At 41.0% G+C, this 25123-nt stretch overlaps 1 protein-coding gene across 1 annotated transcript in view; it reads left to right on the forward strand.

Annotated features, from left to right (window-relative positions):
* Nucleotides 1-25123, forward strand: part of MTUS1 (microtubule associated scaffold protein 1) — a 126281-nt gene that overhangs the window by 34189 nt on the left and 66969 nt on the right. Inside the window, 1 exon segment of the mRNA XM_073798595.1 lies at nucleotides 16768-16929. Within this exon segment, the coding sequence (XP_073654696.1) occupies nucleotides 16768-16929 (162 nt within the window).

Genomic DNA, 25123 nt, shown 5'->3' on the forward strand with positions numbered 1-25123 from the left:
CAAGTGCGAAGATCAAGGTGAGGAAGTGGGGGGTGGAGCCTGAGGACCAGTGAGCTGCTGTGTGTGTGTGGGGGCGGGGGCAGCTGGCCAGGGACTGGGCATGAGGCCAACCAGGGAGGGTCTTAGAGGCACCTGGGAGACAAGCGTCTTCTCTCTTCTTCCTCATTTACATCGTCACTGTGAATTCTTGATCGTTTTGCAGGCGTTCCACACAATTCTGCTCACTTGGCAAGTAATTCTGAGAAGACTGTTCCAGATATGGAATGACTCATAAACTGTGCAGTCTGTCTTATTTGTCCATTCGAGAAATGCTTTGAGCGCCTGCTGTGTGCTGGGCAGCCTACTAGATCCTGAGAACATAAACATGATTTATAGGTCCTTTTAATGCACTCACTGGTTGGAGGGTGAGGTGAAAGGCGGTTGGTTTCAGAAAACCATTTGAGGGCAACCTCTTCATTCTTCAAACCCCAGCTGAACTGTCCTGTTCTCTGTGATACTTTGCATTTATTACACTGTGCTATAATTATTTCCTTCCATATCTGGAAGATATCCATAAGGATAGAGCCCAGGTCTTAGTTATTTTTATATTTTCCAGCTCTCAGCACAGTGTACCTCTTACACAACAGGTGTAAAATGTTGTCTGGCTTGATTTGAATGGAAACTTCTATGAAGTACTATGTGTCCACAGTAAAGGGAACACCACTAACTCAGCCCAAGGGAAGGCTGGAGAAGGGTGGTGACATTGAACTGGCCTTGGAATGTGCGCATAGGGGTTTGCCAGGCATGGAAGGTTGCTGGCTTTCCCTGGGGTGCAAATGTAGCCTTATGAAAGACCTGGAGTGTTGGGGGAACATGGTGGAGGGCAGGGTCAACATGCCTTGAGTAGGCTGTGTGTTGGGGTAAGTGATGGGTGAACCCCAAGGAAGGTCGAGGCAGATTAGTTCTAATAGTTTAGGCACAAACTTGTAAGAGTTACACCAGTATTTGGTAATAGAAAGCAGAGTGAGGGACTTCCCTGGTGGCACAGTGGTTGAGACTCCGCGCTCCCAGTGCAGGGGGCCCAGGTTCGATCCCTGGTCTGGGAACTAGATCCCACATGCATGCCGCAACTAAGAGTTAGCATGCCACGACTAAAGAGCTGGTGAGCCGCAACTATGGAGCCCGCCTGCTGCAACTAAGACCCGACACACCCAAGTAAATAAATATTTTTAAGAAAGAAAAAAACAAAGCAGAGTGAAAATATTAAAAATGTTTTGGAGGACAGGGGTCCGGTCAGCTTCGCTGGTGGTGAAGAGTCCCAAGTGTCTCCTCAGCTTTCTTGTCTGGGTGGCCATGGGGTGAAACAGGGACTAGAGCAGCAAGAAGAAATTGTCAGAAAGAGAATGATGGGTTAGTTTGGGGCATGTTGAACTTGAAGAGACTGAAGACTTGAGAAAGCACCTCAAAGGCGTGTGTGCATGTTTGAGGCTTAAGACTGTAAAAACATGTGGAGGGTGAGGAAGCCTGTGGGAAAAGAGCTGGTAAAGAGATGAAGGACGGGGATGAGGGACAGCCAGGCGATGGCAGCATCCAGGTGTGTCCAGGGCACAGGCAAGGTAGTCTTTGAAATAGAGACGGGGGTGCAGAGGGTGTAGATATAAATCCATTTGGAGATTAAATAGTGGGAGTTAAGAGTGCAGATTCAGACTAGCGCCTGTGGAGAATGGACAGCTTCCTCCTTCAGATTTTCTGGCTCATTTTTATGAGGTTAGGTGATTTCTTTCAGGGGAGTTCGTGCAGATTTTATTGATTTATTTTTGTAGCCCTAGAAAGGGAAATACACTGAAGACAGGGTTCAGTTTTGAGTCACAATGACCTCGTCGTTCAAAGTAGCTCCGCTCGTGAACCTTGGCTTCTAATGAGACAGGAGGCTCCCCAGGTGCCCACCTCGGTTCATATTAGGAGTTTTCAGTGTGAGTGCCAGGTGAGCTCACTCACGACCAGGTCAGTACATTTGCCGGTGAACATGTGAAGAACCTTGCTTATCTTCGTGGTACCTGGGAAAGGATGCAACCTGTCTAAGCCTTTGACTTACTACACCCTTAGTTGCGGGACACATGTTCCCAGGCCCGTGACTCAGGAAGTTATTTTTGTTTAATCTCTACCTGAAGCAGCAGACACCTTGTGAACATACTTGCAGAAACAGGTACTGACAGTATCACCATGAACACTATGCTTCTGTGTAATTTGAGTCATCATGAGAACCTTGTTTTGTGGGATGTTCTTTTTTCTCTGTCAAATTGCTGCCCTCTTAAGAGAGACTTGCTGTGTTTCTCTTGTGACTCACCTGTACTGCTATGACTTTATCTTTTGAGTTTACTCTCGAATCTAAGCAAATGGTGATGGTTATGCAGAGTACAGTTTCTTGTACCCTACTGATATAATATTGGCTTAGCTAACTCAAGAATGTGACTAAAGTCACATTTTGCAATATATAAATGTGAATACATACTACTGAAATTCTGCATTTTGGAAGGTAATTTGTTTCCTTGGCAGACTGAAAGTGTAAACTGTGCAAGCCATACTCCAGAGCCTGAGGAATCGTGGGATAAGTAAGACATGATTCGTGGCCTTAAGGTACCAGCCAAGATGGGGCAATGGCAAGTTCATCCCTCAGCACATCTGTCCTTATAGTACTATAAAAAAAGAGCTGTAGGATTTCAGAAGAGGGTAAGATTACAAATATCAAATTTTGTTGAAATTCTTCCTTGGAATAATAATATAGGTAATTCTGTAATATAATAGAGGTATACCTTTATATTACAGAAGGGCCAGTCTTGGTTTAGTATTGATGCTCTCTGCTGTTTAATTTTTGACACTGAAACCCCAGAATTAAAAATAAGAAGAATACATATGGATTGGGTTGTTTTTCAGGACGTGGCTGGTACACTAGGAAGTAGAAATGAAGGCACAGTTGGGGTTCAGAGTATGGAATATAAAGATTGAGGACAGTCAGTACAGAATGTGTGGACATACGGAGGAGGGCAGGTGGGCAATTAGGATGTGATGCACTGGTGTGCAGGCATTCAGCAAAAAGAAGAGGTTCCGACAGAGCCCAGGTCTGTCTGTGTCGAGAAAGGAATGTGGGAGGCATTGTCCCAAGCAAGGTGAACCTTACTCTGCCCCTCTCTTATCTTGAATTTAACCAGTTAATTTGAATGTCACATCAGGTTTCCAATGTCCCCTTCCCAGCAGGCTATTTAAAAAGTGTAGCACTTTAGAAGTGGGAAGGGGTGGGCGGGGAGAGAACATTCTTAATCTCATCAATGCCCAATAGTCTCTAACTTCACAATTTATAGCTATTCAATGCCTTTTCTTTTTACATATTCTCATGCACATATGCTTACGTATTTCTAATGGGGACAAACAGTTCCTACTGTTTAAAAACCCCATGCATAACAGTCAATAGGCACTTCCTTAGTTGATTGAATTTTCTTTTTCATTTTAAAAGGTGTGGTGCCTATTTTCCTAGATTCTTAAAATTTTAAATATTCTTTAAAAATATGGTTTAAAAGGACTGTCGTCATCATCTCAGTGTGCTGTGATTTATTTCTTCAGACTTCTTTGAACATTAGGTTGTTTCCAGTGTTTTTCAGTATGTTAAACAACTCTACACTGAAGAACTTTGTATATCAGTACTTACGCTGTCCAGGTAAATTACTGAGATACATTCCTTTAGGTGGAATCAGAGGGTGTGAGCATTTTTAAGACTTTTGATACACGTTGCCAAGTTGCTCTTCAAAAACAGCGTGCAAGTCTGTGCTCCCACTCCGAGTATATAAGCATGTTTCCCAACACCCTAGCCAATGTGTATTTTTTTAATTTCTTTTTTTTATTGAAGTATAGTTGCTGTACAGTATTATATAAGTTACAGGTATATAATATAATGATTCACAGTTTTTAAAGGTTATACTCCATTTATAGTTTTTATAAAATATTGGCTATATTCCCTGCGTTGACATTTCTAACACCCTTGCCAAATATTCACTGTTTAGGAAAGTGCAAAATGGTATCTTATAATTGGAATATGCTTGGCACTCAAATACCTGTTGGATTAATGTAGATACAAGGGTTACAGTGCTGAGGTACAGAAGTGAACGCAAGATGAAAACGTGCCCTCTGTGAAGTTACATTCTGCTGGGAGAAACAGGCTATTCATAAGTAAATAAGGTATAAAGGATGTTTGACAGCGTACAGTACTAAAGAGAGAAAAACTACTAATGCAGAATGGGGGGTGTGAAATGTTGAGGTGTATGGGCATGGGAAAGAGAGAGAGAGAGGTAGCTTTTGAGTAAAGGCCTGCGGGGAGCCAGCTGTGTGAACATCTGGAAGAAAAATCACACCAGTCAGAGGAAAGAGCCAGTGGAAAGCCCCTGAGGTGGAGCTTAACTGACAGCTCTTAGGAGTAGCAAGGGATGAAGTAAGGAAAAGTGAAATAGGAGATGAGGTGTGACAGGTAGTGGAGAGCCAGATCATGTATAGTCTTGAAAATCATAAGGACTTCGGCTCTTAACCAAAGTGACTTTAATTTTAACAGAATCACTGTTACAGCTGTGTAGAGAATACACTGAGTGGGGGTGAGAGACTCAGCAGAAACATCCATGAGGAAGCATGGCGATAATCATGGCAGGAGGCTCTGGCTCCACAGGGTTGTGGAAGGGCTGGGTGGGGGGATGAGAGGGGGCCAGGTTTAGATATACGTGTTGAAAATAAAGACAACAGGATTTGCTGTTGGAATGAGGGTTGAGGGTAAAAGAAAGGAATCAGAGATAACCCTCAATGTTTCGGTGTGAGCCGTGGCAGGATGCTGCTGCCGTGAACTGAGATGGGGAAGGATGATGGAGACACGGATGTTGGGAGGTGGGTGTCGGGATCTCAGTTGTACCGACATCACGTTGAGAAAAATAATAGGTACATACATGAAGGTGTAGAGTAGAAAGTTGGATTTACAAGTCTAGAGTGCACAGGAGAAGTCTGGTCGAGGGAGATCAGTTTGGGATTCATCAACAGTTAGCTGGTATGTAAAGCCACTCGACTGGATGAGATTGCCCAGAGAGGAAGTACAGAAAGAGAACAGGTCAGGGGCACCTTTGGGGAATTGCATGGAGTCTCTGAAGTACCTCTGGGGTCCTCTTCAGCTTTAAAGGGCTAGAGAGTGGAGGAGGAATCACAAAGGAGACCAAGAAGGAACAGCCAGGAAGGTAGGAGGGAAGTCAGTGGAGAGTGCTGTCCTGGAGGCCAAGTAAAGAAAGCCTTTTAAGGAGAGAGGACGAGTCAACTGCACCAAATGCTGTGGACAGGAGCATGTGTACGACACAGATCGTTTTAAACCAGAAGGCTGTGCGTTTACTTAACAGGAAGATAGAGGTGGGCAGTTCCTGGGTTGGTGGTTCAATAATGTCATCTTGGGGCTTCCCTGGTGGCGCAGTGGTTGAGGGTCCGCCTGCCGATGCAGGGGACACGGGTTCGTGCCCCGGTCCGGGAAGATCCCACATGCCGCGGAGCGGCTGGGCCCGTGAGCCATGGCCGCTGAGCCTGCGCGTCCGGAGCCTGTGCTCCGCAACGGGAGAGGCCACAACAGTAAGAGGCCCGCGTACCGCAAAAAAAAAACAAAACAAAACAAAAAAAATAATGTCATCTTTCTGTCCTTCCACTCGTCCTGCCTCAGCACTCGTCCTGCTTTTGTCTGTGACTTTTCAGTTTAAAGTATGGTCGCTAAGAGTTCCAAGCGCTAAGTCCCCCTGCTGCTATGCGCAAAGGCTGGGAGCGAAGGACCTGTCTCCTGACGTGCCTGCCTAACTTTATCAGGGAGGGCAAGTCTTACCCAGCACCTTGCCCTCTGGCACTCTTATCTTTAAGTCTTATTGGCACAAACTGGATCACACCCCTAATTTGAAGAAAGGTTAGGACCGCAAGTATTTGGCTTTTTAAACCCTTCTATAGGATGTGAGCAAAGGAAATGGAGATTAGGAGTGACAATCGGGGAGCCAGGAAAGAAGTGAGCCACGATAAGGTTAAATTGAAAAGAAACTGTATTGACTGTTTTAATTTATTCTTGTTTAGAGCTTTTGCTTACTTACACTGTTGGGGTCTGTGATTCTTCATTATTGATATGATATCTGTTGTCCTTTGTCCTGTGTCTTACTGTATGACTTTTTATTTTGTATACAGTGATTTAAAGATTTTTCCATTTTTATAGTCATATACATCTTTTAAGTTTTCCTATATTTTTATGCTTCCCAAAACCTCTACTAAAAGAGAAGATTGATCTGTATTTAATTATCTTAATTTGTATGCTTTTGGTTTCCTTTTTAATCCAATTTTATTATCTTCTTGGTGTAGATGAGAGCTAGTAGCTAATATTTATATGTCACTATGTGCCAGGTGCTGTTCTAAGCATTTAAAAATACACTTATTTAACTCTCACACGCACCTATGACGTAAGTACCACTATAATCACCCCCATTCTTACATATGAGGACAAAAAAAAAAAAAAAAGGTCATGAAGAACCTAGGGGCAGGATGGGAATAAAGATGCGGATGTAGAGAATGGACTTGAAGATACAGGGAGGGAGAAGGGGAAGCTGGGGCGAAGTGAGAGAATGGCATGGACATATATACACTACCAAACGTAAAATAGATATCTAGTGGGAAGCAGCCACATAGCACAGGGAGATCAGCTCGGTGCTTTGTGACCACCTGGAGGGGTGGGATAGGGAGGGTGGGAGGGAGGGAGACGCAAGAGGGAGGGGATATGGGGATATATGTATATGTATAGCTGATTCACTTTGTTATAAAGCAGAAACTAACACACCATTGTAAAGCAATTATACTCCAATAAAGATGTTAAAAAAAAAAAAAGAATAGAATCCTTTCAAAAAAAAAAGGCGGCTGTCCCCAGCCTGTGTGTTGGCAGGGCTGGGTTTAAACCTAGGCAGTCTGGCTCTAGATTGTTGACTTTTAACCGCTACACCATGCTGCTTCTCACATTTTAATTTTGTAGAATATTCAAATATCTTATCACAAATAAATGTCTTCACTGATTGGAAATATCTCCACTATCTTATTCTGAATTTTTGTATTTCTGAGATTGATATACCAGTTTATTAATCTGTCAGTATAATGTTTTACTATTAATAGACTGTTTTACTATTTTATAATGTACTATAATAACTAGTAGCACAAACTCCTAACTTTTTAAACTTTAAAAAATTGTGGTAAAATATATATTACATAAAATGTACCCTTTTCACAACTTAAACGTACAGTTCAGTGGTATGAAGTCCACTCCCATTGTTGTACAGCCCATACCAGCATCCCATATCCAGAACTTTTCATCTTCTCCACCTGAAACTGTCCACTGAACACTGACTCCTTACTGCCCCCTTCCCTCAACTCCTGGCAACCACCATTCTATTCTTCTCTTTCTATGAATTTGACCACTGTAGGTAACCTATATAAGAGGAGTCATACAATATTTGTCCTTTTGTGACCGGCTTACTACACTTAGCATAATGTCTTTAGGTCCATCTATACTGTAGCCTGTGTCAGAATTCCTTCTTTTTTAAAGGCTGAATAAATATTTCATGGTATGTATATGCCACGTTTTGTTTATCCAGGCATCTACCGATGGGCACTTCAATTGCTTCCACCCTTTGGCTATTATAAATAATGATGCTGTGAACCTGGTATTCAGATATCTCTTGAAGATCCTGCTTTCAGTTTTTTTGGGTGAATACCCAGAAGTTGAATTGCTGGATCATAAGGTAGTTCTATTTTTAATTTTTTTTTTTTAATTTTTGCGGTACGCGGGCCTCTCACTGCTGTGGCCTCTCACGTTGTGGAGCACAGGCTCCGGACGCGCAGGCTCAGCGGCCATGGCTCACGGGCCCAGCCGCTCTGCGGCATGTGGGATCTTCCCGGACCGGGGCACGAACTCGTGTCCCCTGCATCGGCAGGCGGACTCTCAACCACTGCGCCACCAGGGAAGCCCTATTTTTAATCTTTTGAGGAACCCAGCATACCATTTTCCACAGCAGCTACACCATTTTACTATTCTTGCACCAATGCACAGTGTTCTAATTTCTTCACGTTCTTGCTGACACTTAATTATTTTCTGTCTTGTTTTTATAATAGCCATCCTAATAGATGTGAAGTGGTATCTTATTGTGATTTTGATTCGCATTTCCCTAATGACTAATGATGTGGAGCAATTTTTCATGTGCTTCTTGGCCATTGTATATCTTCTTTGGTGAAAGTTCTATTCAGGTCCTGTGCCCCTTTTTTTTTTTTAAGTCTTTATTGAATTTGTTACAGTATTGCTTCTGTTTTATGTTTTGGCTTTTTGGCCCTGAGGCATGTGGGATCTTAGCTCCCTGACCAGGGATCGAACCCGCACTCCCTGCATTGGAAGGCAAAATCTTAACCACTCGACCACCAGGGAAGCCCCTTTGCCTGTTTTTAAATCACTTTTTGTTGTTGCTCTTGGTGTTGAGTTATAATCCTCATTTTTATGTTCTAAAATTTTTTGACTCTTCTTACTTATTCTAGACTAGTTTAAATTGTTTTTTAAAAAAACTCTCCCAATTTCCCCTTTAAAAATAATCACATATGATTTAGATAGGAATAGTAATCGATTAATATGTTAATTCAGGGAAGAATGAACATGTAGGTCCCACTTATTCAAATCTTTTATGCCCCCATTTTTGTAATTTATCATCATACTAGCACTATTTGATACATTTATTCATAGAAATAGTGTGTGTGTGTGCATGTCTGTGTGTGCAACTACTTTTTGTTGCTAAAGCAAAGGATCTTTTTCCTTTTTTTTCCTGGTCCATCAGAAAGCTGTCGATTGTTGCACAGTATTTATTTTGTAAGCAGCTTATCAGGTCTGCTTAAATAATTTTTAGACAACAGTACTCTACCGTTGAAGCAAAATTTTTAAACATCTACATTAGTGTTAGCGAGAGAATTTGGTCCTTCCAGGTTGAGAGTGAACCTGCAGCCGCAGTTTCACATGTGTAGGATTTATTTCTCCCGTAACTTATTGTTGATTTTTTTTTTTTATCCCTTGGGGGAGCTTTACTTTTGTTTCATAATAATAATTCATAGTTACCATAGATACTCCAAAGGTCACTTCCTCTATATAGTTGTATTTAAAGAGTTATAATTATATTGGGTTGGCCAAAAAGTCCCTTTTTGGTTTTTAAGTAAAAATAAAAGACACATTTTTCGTTTTCACCAAGAACTTTATTGAACGATGTATTCACCCTTTTGTTCCACTACCTTCTGCCATTTTTCAGGCAACTTCATAATTCCATCTTCCCCAAACTTTTTTATCTTTTTGGGCAAAGAACTGTCCCAGGTGCCTTTTATGGTCTTCCAGGGAATTGAAATTTTTTCCATTAAGAGAATTTTGTAAAGACCTAAATAGATGGAAATCCGAAGATGCAATGTCTGATGAATACAGCAAATGAATCGGAACTTTCCAAGTTGTAACAGTTTTTGCCTGGTCATCAAAGAAACATGCAGTCTTGCGTTATCCTGATGGAAGATTATGTGTTTTCTGTTGACTAATTCTGGATGCTTTTTGTCGAGTGCTGCTTTCAGTTGGTCTAACTGGGAGCAGTACTTGTTGGAATTAATCATTTGGTTTTCAGAAGGAGCTCATAATAGAGGACTCTCTTCCAATTCCACCGTATACACAATATCACTTTCTTTGGATGAAGACCGGCCTTTGGTGTGGTTGGTGGTGGTTTATTTCACTTGCTCCACGATCTCTTCCGTTCCACATTATTGCACAGTATCCACTTTTCATCACTTGTCACAATTTGTTTTATTTATTTTTAAAATAAATTTAGTTATTTTTAAAATTTATTTATTTATTTATTTTTGGCTGCATTGGGTCTTCGTTGCTGTGCACCGGCTTTCTCTAGTTGCAGCGAGCAGGGGCTATTCTTCGTTGCGGTGCGCGGGCTTCTCATCGCAGTGGCTTCTCTTGTTGCGGAGCCCGGGCTCTAGGCACGTGGGTTTCAGTAGTTGTGGCTCACGGGCTCAGTAGTTGTGGCTCGTGGGCTCTAGAGCGCAGGCTCAGTAGTTGTGGCACACGGGCTTAGTTGTTCTGCAGCATGTGGGATCTTCCCAGACCAGGGATTGAGCCCGTGTCCCCTGCCTTGGCAGGTGGATTCTTAACCACTGTGCCACCAGGGAGGCCCCACAATTTGTTTTAAAAACGGAGCATTTTTGTTACATTTAAGTAGAGACTCACCTGCAGAAATATAGTCAAGAAGTTTTTTTTCGCTTAACTTATGTGGAACCCAAACTCAAAGCAATTAATATAACCAAGCTGGTACAAATGATTTTCAGCGCTTGATTTGGACATTTTGAGTATGTTGGCTACCTCCCGCATGGTATAACGTTGATTGTTCTCAATTAATGTCTTGATTTGATCACTATCAACTTCAACTGGCCTACCTGACCGTGGAGCGTTGTCCAGCGAGAAATCTCCAGCACGAAACTTTGAAAACCACTTTTGACACATTCAGTCAGTCACAGCGCCTTCTCCATACACTGCACAAATCTTATTTTTGTGTTTTGGTTGCATTTTTACCTTTGTTGAAATAATAAAGCATAATATACTGAAAATGTTGCTTTTTTCTTCCATCTTCAATATTAAAATGGCTACACAAAAATTTACCAATTTTGATTGTTTAAAAATGCATGCTGATATGACAGTTGTCACATACAATCTAACCAAGTAGTCTTGAATGAAGTTAAAGACAACTAAGTGATACTAGAGCCATCTTATGGAAAAAACTGAATGAAACCTTTTGGCCAACCCAATAGCTTTAAACGTATTCTTATTTTTTGTATTTTAACTATCTATGTTGTTTATTTGGCATTTTCTCTTCCTGGCTCTAGTAGTTAATGGCACTTGCCTTCTTAAGAATATTTGTTACATTTTATATAATAATTTATATTTTAAATTGCATATATTAATATGTAGCTTATTTATTCAGACTGACCTCAGTAATCTCCTTTTCATTGTCTAGTTAAAAGCCCCATCGCCTCTAGCCCTGGCAGGTGCACTAGCCTCCTAAGTGTTCCCCTGATTTTTTTTTTTAAATAAATTTATTTATTTTATTCATCTATCTTTGACTGCGTTGGGTCCTCATTGCTGCGTGTGGGCTTTCTTTAGTTGCGGCGAGCAGGGCTACTCTTGATTGTGGTGCGCGGGCTTCTCATTGCTGTGTGTTCTCCTGTTGCAGAGCATGGGCTCTAGGTTCGTGAGCTTGTAGTAGTTGTGGCACGTGGGCTCAGTAGTTGGGGCTCACAGACTCTGGAGCTCAGGCTCAGTAGTTGTGGCGCACGGGCTTAGTTGCTCCATGGCACATGGGATCTTCTCAGACCAGGGACTGAACCCATGTCCCCTGCATTGGCAGGTGGATTCTTAACCACTGCACCACCAGGGAAGTCCTGTTCCCCTGATTTAAAACTCTTCCCTTTGGTCAGCTCTTCATAGTGCTGCCACGTGATCAAGTTCTGATGCAAGTGCTCAGGAAGCTGCAGTGCCCCTCCCTCTCCATCCTCCCACCACACCCCTCCCCCAACAATTAGGGTCTAAAGTTCTTACACTCCATTCCCAGGAGGGCTCTGGGAGCTTTCTCCTGGAGAATGCGTCATTTAATGTAAGTGTCAGAACAAAGGAGGTGCCATTCAGGAGTTCATTCTTTGGCTTTAATTTCCAGTCCAAGGAGACACACCATTATGGTATCGTGAAGAATTTTCCAGCAGTAAAGTGACTTTTCATCATGGCCATATAAAAGTATCAATTTAAGGCATTGACTTCTTTTTTCTTTTTCTTAGTAAAATTAAAATCATTAAAGAATACCTAATGCTTACAGATGCATAGGAATAAGAATATTAGAATCTACTTACTTTAATTATTGATCCAGTTTATCTGTTTTTAGTTTTTTAATCTGTTTTGTCTTGAGTATCTTTTATCTGATTAAATGTTTGACCACATTGACTTTAATAATATTTTTTAGTTTTTATTATAAAAAATAGGCTTATCGTTAAAAAAAAATTCACATGGAATTATATGTAAGTATATAAAGTAAGAAGGGAAAATTCCCCCTTTCTGTCCCTTTCCTTCTCTTTTCCCCCATGTCCCACTGTGCTCTATCCTATAAGGGGCCCATAAAAAATTTGCTATATCCTTCTGGAATTTTTCAATATATAGATAAGTATAAACTTAAAGAGATAGGGTAATATTAACATTGTCCTTTTTTTTTTTCACTTTATCTTTCTTACGGATTTTCAGTTTTGTAAGGTGTTCCTTAATGATTTTTTGTTGTTGAATAACAGTGCATTTAATCGGATTTTCCAGGGTGGTTTTCCGAGTAAATTGTTGGGTGAAGGTATGCTTCAAATCCAGTAGAATCTCTGTGTTACTATATAAGGCAAAGTGAAGATGTTATTCTTGCCAGATTTTTCCCTAGACAAAAGATGGTTATAATTATAAAATCAGAACAAATGTGTTGTCTATATGTAGGGTGATGCTAACAGCATGAGCTTAAAATAAACCACTAAGGTCAATACTGTCTCTGCAGGTAGATCTTAAACGGTTATGATTCACATCTGGGATAAGTTACACGGTGTGAAGTAAACTGGTAAATGTCATCTCTTCAGAACTTGTAAGAGCAGTCCTGTATTGATTTCATTGTTGAAGAATGCTGTGTTTAGGTTTCTCAGAGGTGCTCAGCCCAGGGTTGCAATGTCTTACTTTTAATACTGCTTATGATGTGTATGTTTTACTGCTTCTTTATATAAAGTCCAGTCACAGGTACCTTAGGTCAACTCTGCTACTAAGTTAAACATTAGGACCGTTGGGGAAGCAGCTAAGTACCTTTGTTGTGGTCCCACAGTTTTAGCATTCACTACAGGAGCACCTTCCTAGCAAGAGGGGTTCAGGCTGGCCCCCAAGCCTGGCACGTCTGTCCACGGCACAGTCGAGGGAACAGTGGGCAGGTGGTAAGTTACCTGCATTCTAGGCCCTTCTGTCACTGGTTATAGGTGTGCGACCTAAGTAAGCCGTTTAACCACTTAAGTAGGTTGCTCACCTGTAAACTGGGGATGGGGATAGTAATGCACTGTTAGGATTTGTCTCCGTTTCAAAGGAGTAATCCTTCAGTGAAGTAGGCATCATTCTGTGTCCTCAGTGACCGCTCGTCAAGAGTGATGGAAGAACAGGGAGGACTTTGGCTGGGACACAAATTGCCATTAGATGGAAGGGGTGGGGCTGGATTGGGGTGACAGTGAGACTTGTGAAAATGGGAGGGGCCAGTTCAGGGGAATGATAATTGGGCTTGGGGTAAGTGCCAGGCTGTGTGTTGGAATCAGAGAGGGTACAGGTGTGTAGTAATTCTGAAGCACACTGAGAAATGTCTGTAAACCTACAGTGCTTTCAGAAACAAAGCCATGAGATATCCCTTTCTGAAAAAAAGTTAATTTTCCAAACGTACTGAGCCTTGGCTGCCTTGTGGCTCTGACACAGAAGTTTTCATCCGTTCCTTACCCAGCCTTGCTTATTGTTTCCAATAATGATGACTCATCAGAATGTTTTTGCCAAAGGAGCAGGAATTTGGTAAATTTAAATTCTAAAAATCTGTTTATCCCTCCAAGAGCAGGTAAAACCAGTGGCCAAATGTAAATTAAAAAATCAAATGGCTACTTGAATATTGGTGATTTGCTAATTATTATAAGGAATGTGAAGAACAATGTCTCCCTTTAATTGATAGACTGAAGAGTCTCTTAACAAAGGACAAATAAGCTTGTAAAACTTGGTTAAGTGTTGAATGCTTCAATGTAGATGATGAGAGAAAACATCAGAATTTGTCCTTCACTCTTGGCCTTTAAAATTTTTTTAAATAGCTCTGTTACTGTTATTATAATTCTGTGTATATTTTTTGATTTCATTGAGGTATAATTGACAATTGTAAGATATTTGATTTATTTACATATACATTGTGAAAGGATTTACACCATCTAGTTAATAAACACGTGATCACCTCACATATTTATCGTGTGTATGTAAGAACATTTAAGTTCTACTCTTATAGCAAATTTCAATACAGTGATAACGCTGTGTATCACCTCTCGTTACCGTGTCTTACATTATCCTCAGACCTTATGCATCTGAGAGCTGACAGTCTATACCCTTTTCCAACCTCTTCTTATTTCCCCCATCCTACTTTTGGCCTCAAAAGAAAAATTAATTCATTCAGCAAACATTAAGTCTTACACCACGCTAGACACTTTGCTGGGTCCTCAGGGACGGAATTGAATCAGGTTCTTTTCCTGTTCTCAGGGGCTGTAGAGACTAGTCTGAGAGGCGTATTGAAACAGATGCCATGACAGAAGGAAGTATGGGTCTGAGCATAAAAGAAGGTGTGGTCCATGGCACTCAGCAGGGAACATCCTGGAAGGAAAGGCTTTACAAAGAGGTTGGGATTCTCAGCTGTACTTCTCAGACTTAATGTGTATTTAAATTACCAGGGGATCTTGTTAAAAGGGAGACTGTGATTCAGTAAACCTGGGGTGACGCAGCGAGGATTTAAAAGAGAATCATCAACTCACTTTGTATTCACTGGGCAGAGTTCGAGGACTGGAGGGAAAGAAGGCCATTGCATTCACAGGGTTGGGCAGAGCAGAAGAATAGAGTAAAACATCCTGGAAAAATAAAAAGAAGGGGTGTGTGTGTGTGTGTACGCACAGAGAGGTAGGGGCATGGCGAAGCATGAGGGGGAAGAATTGGGTAGGAATCAACCAACCCTAGGACTGCCTTTTATGTCTTTAAACTTAAATATTAATTAAGAGGCTTAAAAATAATGTCATCCTGCAGATAATGGGGAATCACAGATTATAGATTGGGTCATGACCTTAGTTTTCACATTCAGGAGATCAACACCATGGAGCTGGAAAGGATCGAAGGAAAGAACTTTGGGGTCTAATACAGTTATTCAGGCAACGTGTAAGAGAGTAAATAAGGATTTGTAGCATTTGAATTGAGGGGAGGAACACCTCTTTGAAAAGAAATGATGTGGGCTTCCCTGGTGGCGCAGTGGTTAGGAATCCGCCTGCCAATGCAGGGGACACGGGTTTGAGCCCTGGCCCGGGAAGATCCACATGCCACGGAGCAACTAAGCCCATGAGCCACAACTACTGAGCCTGTGTTCTAGAGCCCGTGAGCCACAACTGCTGAGCCCACATGCCACAACTGCTGAACCCGGGAGCCTAGAGCCCATGCCCCGCAACAAGAGATGCCCCCGCAATGAGAAGCCCGCGCACCGCAACGAAGAGTAGCCCTTGCTCACCGCAACTAGAGAAAGCCCGCACGCAGCAACAAAGACCCAACGCAGCCAAAAATAAATTAATTAAATAAATAAATTGTTTTAAAAAAAGAAAGGAAAGAAATGATGTGCCTTGTGAATTGGAATAGCACATCCTGGTGTCAGGGAGAAAAAGAGAAAACGGTGATTGGAGCAGCGCTCACCCTGATGTACAAGATTCAGTACAGGGTGAGGCTGCAGACAGGAGAACTTTAGACGCCAGGCCTAAGGCACTTCAGCTCTTTTTCTCTATTAAGATGAGATTTTTGTAAGTGAAATAACTGGGACAAAGAAGTGAGCATTACTTTTTGGAAAACCTACTTTACTCCCTTAGGGTGACACTATCATTTGCAGGTAAGGTCCTTTTCAACTGTTGATATTCTTCCGTTATATGATCCAGGTAGCATTGAGAAACTTAACGTTAGATTAAATGAGACTCTGATGGGGGAAGAAAGATGATTCCAATGTTTTGGGGCTGGGAAAAAGGAAAATTTAATTATGGTTAGCCTAAGTAGGTAGGAGGTTGTCTCATTGTCCGAGTTGGAAAGGTTCAAGAAGAAATTGAAAATGGGAGTGGCATTGGGATTCAGGAAGACAGAGCTGCAGATGAGAATTTGGGATTCATCCATATAAGGCAGTGGTTAGAGTAAAGTCGATAAAATAGACTCTCCTGGAGAGATGGATATGAAGAGAGTAGGAGCAAAGGCGTGGACTTGCGAAATGCCCATGTTCAGGCGTGAGTGTCAGAATGGTGTGGTTTCAAAGATGCCAGGGAAGGGGAAGCGTCCATACATATTTTGCTGTTAAGTGGCAACACTTTTGCTGCAAGCAAGAGTTAGGAGTTTGAGTGAGGACCCTTTAAGTTTGGCAAATAAAGAGTAAAGATGAAAAGGTAAGATGAAAAAGATGCTAATAATATAGCACCACCTGCTGTTAGGCATTAGGCATTTTAAAATTGTTTTTCTCAAGTTGACTTTTTCTTCCTTCCTGTTTTGGTTGTTTTTTAATTTTCACCTATGTTTTATATGGTAGCTTAGTGTGTGAATGCACTAATGTGTTTACTTTTTAATCAATGATATGGGGGGAAGTCATGTCAGTTTGTTTATTCCTTGATTTCAACTTTGCTAAAAGCTTCTGTCTCCAATGGCTCTTCTGGTCTCTGTGTCACAGAAGACGTGAGTTAACTACTTCAGGATTACAGGGACCCCTCCTGCGGGATTCTGAATATTCATTTTACGTTTTGACTCACTTGTTCATGTAGGAGTTCAGGTTTACAAGCTTAAAGCTTTTGGAGTGAATAGCAGTGGAAACTTTTTTTTTTTTTTTAACCCCCAAGGAAAACCTGCATCCTTGAAAACTGCACAGCCGTCTTGGGTGAATTCGCCTAGACCACTTCCTAAATCCAAGGCATCTCTGAAAAGTTCTGCGCTGCGGAGGACGGGAAGCACCTCCTCTGTTGCCAGCACCCACACTGATCTGAGCACTTACAGCAATAACTGTAAGTCCGTCTTATTTCAGACTTTGGGGCTTGTTGAAACTGTAGTTGTAAGAGAAATCTTATGCGCTACAAATTATCAGAATTTTTGGTTCTGTGATTTAGGGGAAAATATGCATCTTGCTTCTCCCTTGGAATTGCTCTAAAAGCTTAGCAGGAAAAACAAATTCTTTCAACGACATTCTCTTTTGATGAATGTGCTATGAAACACAGAAATATTTATCTGTTGAAGGCACCTGGTATTTTTTTGCATGAAGGATTCTAAAGTGTATAATTTGAAGAGGGTGGGGTTTTTTTTGGCTTGTTTAAGGAAAGAAAGCAATCTAGAGGCTATTGGAACCCAACTGGAAATCAGAAAAAAAGATAACTTCGGTTTCATTTATTTTGTAAGTGGCTATATTTTGTAGATGTGTTTTTTCTAATCTTAAACTTTGGATGCTAGATTCAGTGTATTAAGAGTAGTATATTATAACTTCAAGCCTAGTTTTAAGTAATTTAAACAGAATATATTTTGGGGGTTTTCAGTTAGTATGAATTCAGTTTGCTGTGTATAAAATGAGTGAATTGAGTTATCCCTTTCGTTCAAAGATGTATTTGGCCTTAGTGTTTATTTGCTCATTTCCTTTTTAATTTCTTTCACAGAATTTATGGGTTAACTAATTTGAGCAATTTTGGAGTGCCTGCTGTGTACAGGCACCACTGTAGATGCTGTGAAGGATATGAGATGTCAAAGAAATGGTCCCTATTCTCAAAGGTAGTTGAGGAAGAAGATATTTACGTGGATAACTAGAATATCAGATAAAACAAGATATAAGGGAGTGGTGGGGAAGAGGGAAGTTCTCTCTGCTTTAAGGGGAGGATCTGTTTCTTCTTTCCGGTGAGGGGACAGGGACAAAGTGTAGTCATGGTTATGAACCTTCTGGGTGTGGAGCAATGTGTAGGGTTACCATACATTCTTTCTTTCGTTTCCTCTCAAATAACTTCTGTTACTCTTTTTCTATGCAAGGTAATTGAGGCCCAGAGAGGTTGTCGCTGGTCCAAGGGCACTCAGCCAACATGTGACAGAATTGAGAATGTGTTTGTGGAGGGTAAGGCACTGAATTCATGACCGAATTAATGAGCACGTTTCCGAGAGGGCATTTAGCAGCAGGAGTCGGTCTCCTATGAGAGTCAGTAGCTGTATAGTGGACCTTTAGGAACACTGGAATTTGTTACTTGAAATTAAACGGGACAGTTATCCGCTTATGATTTGAATTTTGAAGTTGTGGCATAAGATCAGAAGGGTTTGCATGTATCCGTTGATTCTTGATGATTTGAAAAGGTAATTCACACGTGTATTCTTTTAAGGTCATTTCACTTGCAGTGCTCCCTGTTTGTAATGGGAAGTTTTGAAAACATTCTGCCAAGATGGAAGCACCAAGGTGTTCTCGGGGGCTGGAGGGTTGTGTAGCGCTGGCACTCGTGGCCCTGGCAGGAGGCACGTCCCGTGGAGCCCCGCTGCCCAGCGTCCCTGCCGGCGGCCATGTTGCGGTGGCCCCGTTCAGGACCGTGTCTGACACTCCTAAGGAGGGTGTCAAATGCTTTTGTCCATTCCTTTTTGTCTTTTAACAAAGGGGCTTCCCGTGTACCCACAGAGCCTGTCTAGGGGCTGTGTCTCTGTCGCAGATGAAGCATTCAAATCAGTGTCTCTTTCTTAGTTGGATTTGCTAGCTGGTTTAATCTGTTCTGTGTAGTGCCTTGGAGCTTACAGATTTTTTTCCTTCTCCATTCTAATTCACTAAGAGCAAGCATGAGGGATAGGAGAGTGAACATGGCTGCAGTTTTTCCTGCCTGAGCTTGCTTTGATCCTTTTAAATGACTATACCAGGAGGATTTCGCAGTTGTACAGAAACGGATACTTCTTCGAAAATATTTATCAATTCTACACTCACCCCACCGACTGGCTCAGAGAGGCACTATGATGCTACCTTATTGACACTGCTGGTTCTGGGATCCTACAGCCTTTGTATAGTTCCTTTGTTAGCCACGTTTACTGGGAAAAGAAGTAGGTCGACGATTTCTGGTTTGATTCTTTCTTTGTAAGCATGTTTAAATTTTATTCAATAAATTGATTTAGCATCTCTTGATTGCTATTTTTATAACTTGTAATTTGTTAACTGTATTTCTTGGGCATGTTTATATTTAAGTTGTGAATGATTCTGTCTACCAGTTTATTGTGTATTTTATGTGTTTTGAGACTCGGACTAAATATAATTCAGCAGCATTGTCGAAGTTCATTGCACGTGAAATTATTTTATAAGACTAGTTAATGGTCTTATTTTTGATTAAATAACTGGTTGTTTTTGTGTGTGTACCTAATCGTTGTACGAGGATGGAAGAATGCTTTCCTAGAATTAAAATGAAAACATCACATTTTATTTTACTCATATTATATCTAAAAATATTTAAAATGTGCACTTTTTAAAGATTACCTTAAAACATGAAAAAAATCATTTTGAGCTGCAGTTTTCCTATTTCTGACAATGATGGGTCATATTAGGAAATAACTTAATCTTTTGAACAGTGTTTTAAATTCATATTGGGTTAAGCCTTTGAACGATTTTAAAGCTTCTTTTCTTGTTTTGTCCATTCCTTTCTTTGTGACGCGATGCTGTCAGTGCAATCACTTTTGAGACTGCAGAGTGCTGTTGTAAAATTAGCATCTGGTTCTCCGTGCTTAGGGCTGTTATAGAAATAACATGACCAAGTTTTAAAGTGACTGAATCAAGATCTATAAGACAATAAATCTTTCTTATTTGCGGGTTTCAGCAGGTTCTTTGTGTGTGTTCTTTTCAGCATAGAAAATTTTAAAGTTACAGTATTGATTTTTTTTAATATTAGCATGAAACATTGCATAGTAGTTTCTATATCAAATATGCTCATTTTTAGAGGTTAATTGTTGTAAGCTCTTCCAGACTCAGATAGCTAAGTTCCAGTTTTTAAGATCATTGGATAAAAATGTTGTATATATATATATATATATGTGTATATATATATATATATGTGTGTGTGTGTGTGTGTGTGTGTGTGTATATATGTGTGTGTGTGTGTGTGTTGAAAAGAGTTGAAGGTTTGAGGACCTTTGTGTGAGTGTAGAAAAAGGTCTCAGGAGAGCTTGTAATTTTGCCGTATTAGCAAATATGAAGTCCAAGCGCTTCCTACTCCTACCAGTTTGGCCACAAAATCCTAAGCACATTTATTTTTGAGAGACAGGTGGTGAGGGGAAATAAAAGGATGCACACCAAAGCTCCTTGCACTGTCTGAGAGATCGAACAGGCGGAGGTTAACTGAAGAAACGGAGCTTTCTCTTCCCTCACCTTCACGGCCAGCCCTGGCATCAACAGTGTGATACAATAGAAAAGGGTGTTCAACTCGGACTCAGTCCTAGTCAGTCTTACTAAGTCACTGAAGTTGGACAGTCTTACACTCTCTTAGCCTCAGTGTTCTCACCTGATGAACAGACAGGGAGGCTTAGATCATCTTCAGAATCCTAGCAGCAGCAAAGGTTTCTGACCACCTTTATTTTCTTCACAACAATAAGTTGGTGCCTCACAGTTTGGAAGGAGGGTGTTTTGGGTCAAAGGGATCAAGGTGATAGAAGGATTAGTCTTATTCACCTTCAGTCCCATCCTCATTGCAGGATGGCAAGTAGGTATTGTGTCGCCTGTCAACACTGGTCAGTTGGTGAGAATCACCCGGAGAACAGTGTTGAAAGGTTTTCTGGCTGCTTCCAGGTTCAGAGCAAAAATGTGTGCTTGACTAGTGAGGCCCGCGGGGGGTGAGGAAGGGGTGAAAGACAGGCGGTACATACTCTGACCCCGTATTGCAAAACATGCTCAATCCTTACGCACGTCTGAATGGACTATTTAATAAGAAAATGCTATTATCCAGACTGGTATTAATTTCGTTTTCATTCTTTTAATGCTTTTCTAGGCTATATATGCGACATTCTTATTATTACAAGGTTGGGTAATTTTGCTTTTGGAATTTGAAAGCTTAGACTTAAGTAGTGATTTGACTGTAAGCCAGGTGGCAGATGATCTGGCACAGTGGGGAGTGTTAAGCTGATTCACGGAAGGTTCAGGAAATGAGCAGAATGTTGGGTCTGTGTGTGTATATACATATTTGTTAAACAAAACAAAAACCAACTAGGTGCTAGAGTGTAGTGTGAAATGATAGTTTGCAAATAAGAGTCTGGAACGATGAGAAGCCTTTCTCTCACAGGAAAGCCTTTTCTCCTGCTTGGGCTGCTCTGAGCATCTCTCTTCATTTTCTCTGTAGACTCAGTCATCTATCATTTCCCTTGAACCGCATTTTGACCATATGGGGAAATGAAAAAGAAGGATTCCGGAGCACTTATTATTCTGGCTTAATCGAGGCAGCTAGGACCAAGGACAACAACAGCATGGGGGCAGTTTGAAAACTGTCTGTTAGAATTGGCTGAGACGTGGGCAGCCACTTGCGGGATTTCACATGTTGGTTGTACAAACCAGCCATCATGGAGTGCTTGTACCTCCTGAACCACTGGGTTTAGGAGAATTCTGAGTGTGTGTTCGGCCTCAGTGGGACCAAGCACCATAATCAGTGAGTGGGGACCCTGTGACACCGTATGCACTGTCTGTTTCCACACTTGGTGTTCAAACCCTCTCATACGTAGAGAGGCGAGGTGATTTAGCACAGCTAGGCAGTGGCCCAGTCAGGACCAGAACTCACATATTATAGGTTCCATTCCATTCCATTCCTTGAAACTAATGTGCTTCTCTTATTATATTGGAGCGTGTGCCACTGAAGAGTTTATCATTTGCATATAATAACTCTAGAATAGAGAACATTTAGATATCGTCGGGATACCCAACCGGCTGCCCCATTAGGAACTGAAATAGAGGGCAGGGGAAATACTTTAAGGGCATCACGCCTCGTAGCAAAGTACATCCTTCAAGTTAGGGTCAGCCTAGAGGAGAGCCTTTAGAAAACCGAAGAATATGAAAGTATTGGTCATAAAACTGTGTGCTGTTTTGTCTCCACCATAAAACTGTGTGCTGTTTTGTCTCCACACTTTGTCTCCACCACTAGTAAAGTGAGGAAGAGTGAAGGGGGGAGTGTGTATAGTAGATGATCAGAGAGAGTGTGTGTGTGTGTGTGTGTGTGTGTGTGTGTGTGTGTGTGTGTGTGTGTTTATATAAGCGTGTGCACATGTGTGTATATATATGTGTATATATGTCACATATAAATGTAAATGTATGTGTGTGTTTGTACTCTGGGTCAAACTCATTTTATCCTTGAAATACGGATTTTGACCCTCGCGTGTAACAAATTGATGCGAGAAGGGTGGCAGTGAGACAGTTTGTTTCCAGGACAGCACCTCCGTTCTGAGTGTGACAGAGCAAACAAGACAGGAATATTGTGCCTCATGAGAAATGTGTCTTTTGTCTTAGCGAGAAGTCCTTTCACCTGAGTCCTTTGGAAACTGAAGGTCTTTGTGTTTAAAGCTTAGAAATGAAAAGCGTGGATTTAGGATCGTACAGATTCATAATAGGTCTGTAAATTAAGCTCAATTCAGTTTTTCAAAATCTATGTAGGTGACTTATTTGCTGCTGAGTATAATTTTTAAAATATGTCAAGAAAAGTAAGACTCAAATCCAGATTGTTATTTTATTTTATTTATAAGTTTTTTAAAATAAGTTTATTTATTATTTATTTTTGGCTGCGTTGTGTCTTAGTTGCTGCGCATGGACTTTCTCTAGTTGCGGCAAGTGGGGGCTACTCTTTGTTGTGGTGCGTGGGCGTCTCATTGCGGTGGCTTCTCTTGTTGCGGAGCCCAGGCTCTAGGCACGCGGGCTCAGTAGTTGTGACTCGCAGGCTCTAGAGTGCAGGCTCAGTAGTTGTGGCGCGTGGGCTTAGTTGCTCTGCAGCATGTGGGATCTTCCCAGACGAGGGCTTGAACCCGTGTCCCCTGCATTGGCAGGCAGATTCTTAACCTCTGCGCCACCAGGGAAGTCCCCAGGTTGTTATAATACATGGTTGAGACTAATAACATCATTTACTTCCCTTCTTGGATTTTGATTTAGCATAAGTTGAAATGTTGATTGAAACCCACTACCATTTTACATGAACATCTAAAAAACCTGCTCTGTGACATTTTGGTTCCATTTCTTTAAGACTCTGAAATCATTCCCCATCCATCCTTTGAAAAGTTATGTTGAATTTTATAGTAGTAGTATCTTAAGTATTTATCATTTACATTAGCTCCCTGTCAACTTGGGAGGAACCAAGTTTCCAGGTTCTGGGGAAAGAGGGAATTGGAAAAAAAGGATAGGAAGTTGACAGAAACTTGTTGGAAAAACCAAGTCTCCAGGTTCTGGGGAAAGAGGGAATTGGAAAGAAGGATAGGAAATTGACAGAAACTTGTCAGTAGGAGGGAAGGCTCTGTGTTGATTTGGCCTAATATGGGAAGTGTTATCTGTGCACAGGAAGAACAAATATGTGGCTCCTTGTAGGGGGACTTGACGTAGATCAGGGGAGAATGACAGCATGTCTTTACAAGGTTTAAATGTGACATCTGTAAGCACTGTTGTAGGAGTTGGGACCGTTTAGCCTAGAGAAAACTTTCTAGCTGTCTTCAAATTTATAAATATTTGTAAATAACGTTGACAACTCACCCCTTTCTAGAAATGTGAGGTGAAGGAAGGGATCAAGGTTGGTAATAAAGAAATTTGTGATTATAAGTGTTGATTATTAGAATGGAATTGGATGGTTAGAATTGGGTATTGAAGATTATTTAGAAAATAATTATTAAAAATCCAATCTGGGTTGGTGGAGGGGCAGTTAAGCCTGGAAACCAGGTAGTGAATGAATGAACCTCCAGATTTCCCTCTGGCTCAGTAAGTATATGGTGACATAAACATACTAGTGGTTTGTGTGGTTAGCAAGGGGAGACAGATAAAAAGGTTAACTTTTATGGGAATAGAGAAGCATAAAACTTTCAAAGTATTTTTGTTAGGATTTTTTCCTCCTGAGTTATGGAGAGAAAAGGGCAAAGTGCTGTGTTTACACTCTTGAGTGTTGTGTATAACATGATAATCTCTTAGGAAGAGCCAAGCAGTGCTGTTAAAATTCCTTGTAGGAGCCGAGCTTCTGGACACTGTACTTTTTCAAAGATTACTCAGTTATGGAGAATTAAAAGGAGAAGTTTAGAATGATAAGGAAATACCAATTTTTTTCATCTTTAATTAGATCACTGCTGCTGCTCTCCTCACCCTCCTTTTTTGTTACCACTAAATAAAATTTGAAACGGCTTTGTATGTTGTTATCTTTACATGCGGTACTATTTTTGACTTTACAAGCCTTTCGTTTAAGGTTTTTGACCCTTAGGAGATTTTAAAATGTAGATACCCTCAGCCGAAAACAGTGCAATAAGTGATGGTGATGCTGGTTAAATTCCTAATACGGAATCCTCTCAACTGTACCAGAGCCAGGAACGCTATTTCATAGGACCTTGTTATGGACCTGATACACCTTTAGCAAAAATATAATGTGAAAATGCATTCTCATTTTGAATTCAGAGTGCAGGACACAGGCCCTGCTCTTTCTTTTCCCTCTGCCTTTCCCCTGTCCCATACAAATCTTAAGGATACAGTAGAAGAATTGGGTTATTTTTTTTTTAAATCCAATGAGAAGCCATAAATGTGAAAAGGAAATTCACAGTTTACAAAGAACCTATATAAACATATATAGGTTTATATAGTCTACATAGTTGTCTTATGCAACTGAAAGATACTGAGTTTTTTGATGCCGAGGGCTTCAGTCATTATTAGACAAAAGAAGAAACAAGAGTAAGCAAGACATCTACTGGAGGCTTTGTCTAAATGTTTCTCCGTGGTTTCAAATTTTCATTCTGGTAGAAAATCAACAAGTTACAAATTATCACTATTTTTTTAAAGCTGTGTTCTTTATTTCAAAGTGTCACTGTCTTTTGATACGCTAGGATTGTCTTTAGAGTCCCAGTGAAGAAAGAGAAGCAAAATCAGAGACTAGCAAAGTAGCAGATGCCCTTTCCAGGACCCGTTGACATATTATACCTAAAATATAGTATTTGCTCGCCTTCACTCTGACCTTTTCCCAGGAAATAGTATAGGTCTGCTTCTTTGGGAGCCCCCTT

The sequence above is a fragment of the Tursiops truncatus genome, chromosome 21, assembly GCF_011762595.2.
Source record: "Tursiops truncatus isolate mTurTru1 chromosome 21, mTurTru1.mat.Y, whole genome shotgun sequence".
In the NCBI taxonomy this organism is placed as follows: Eukaryota; Metazoa; Chordata; class Mammalia; order Artiodactyla; family Delphinidae; genus Tursiops; species Tursiops truncatus.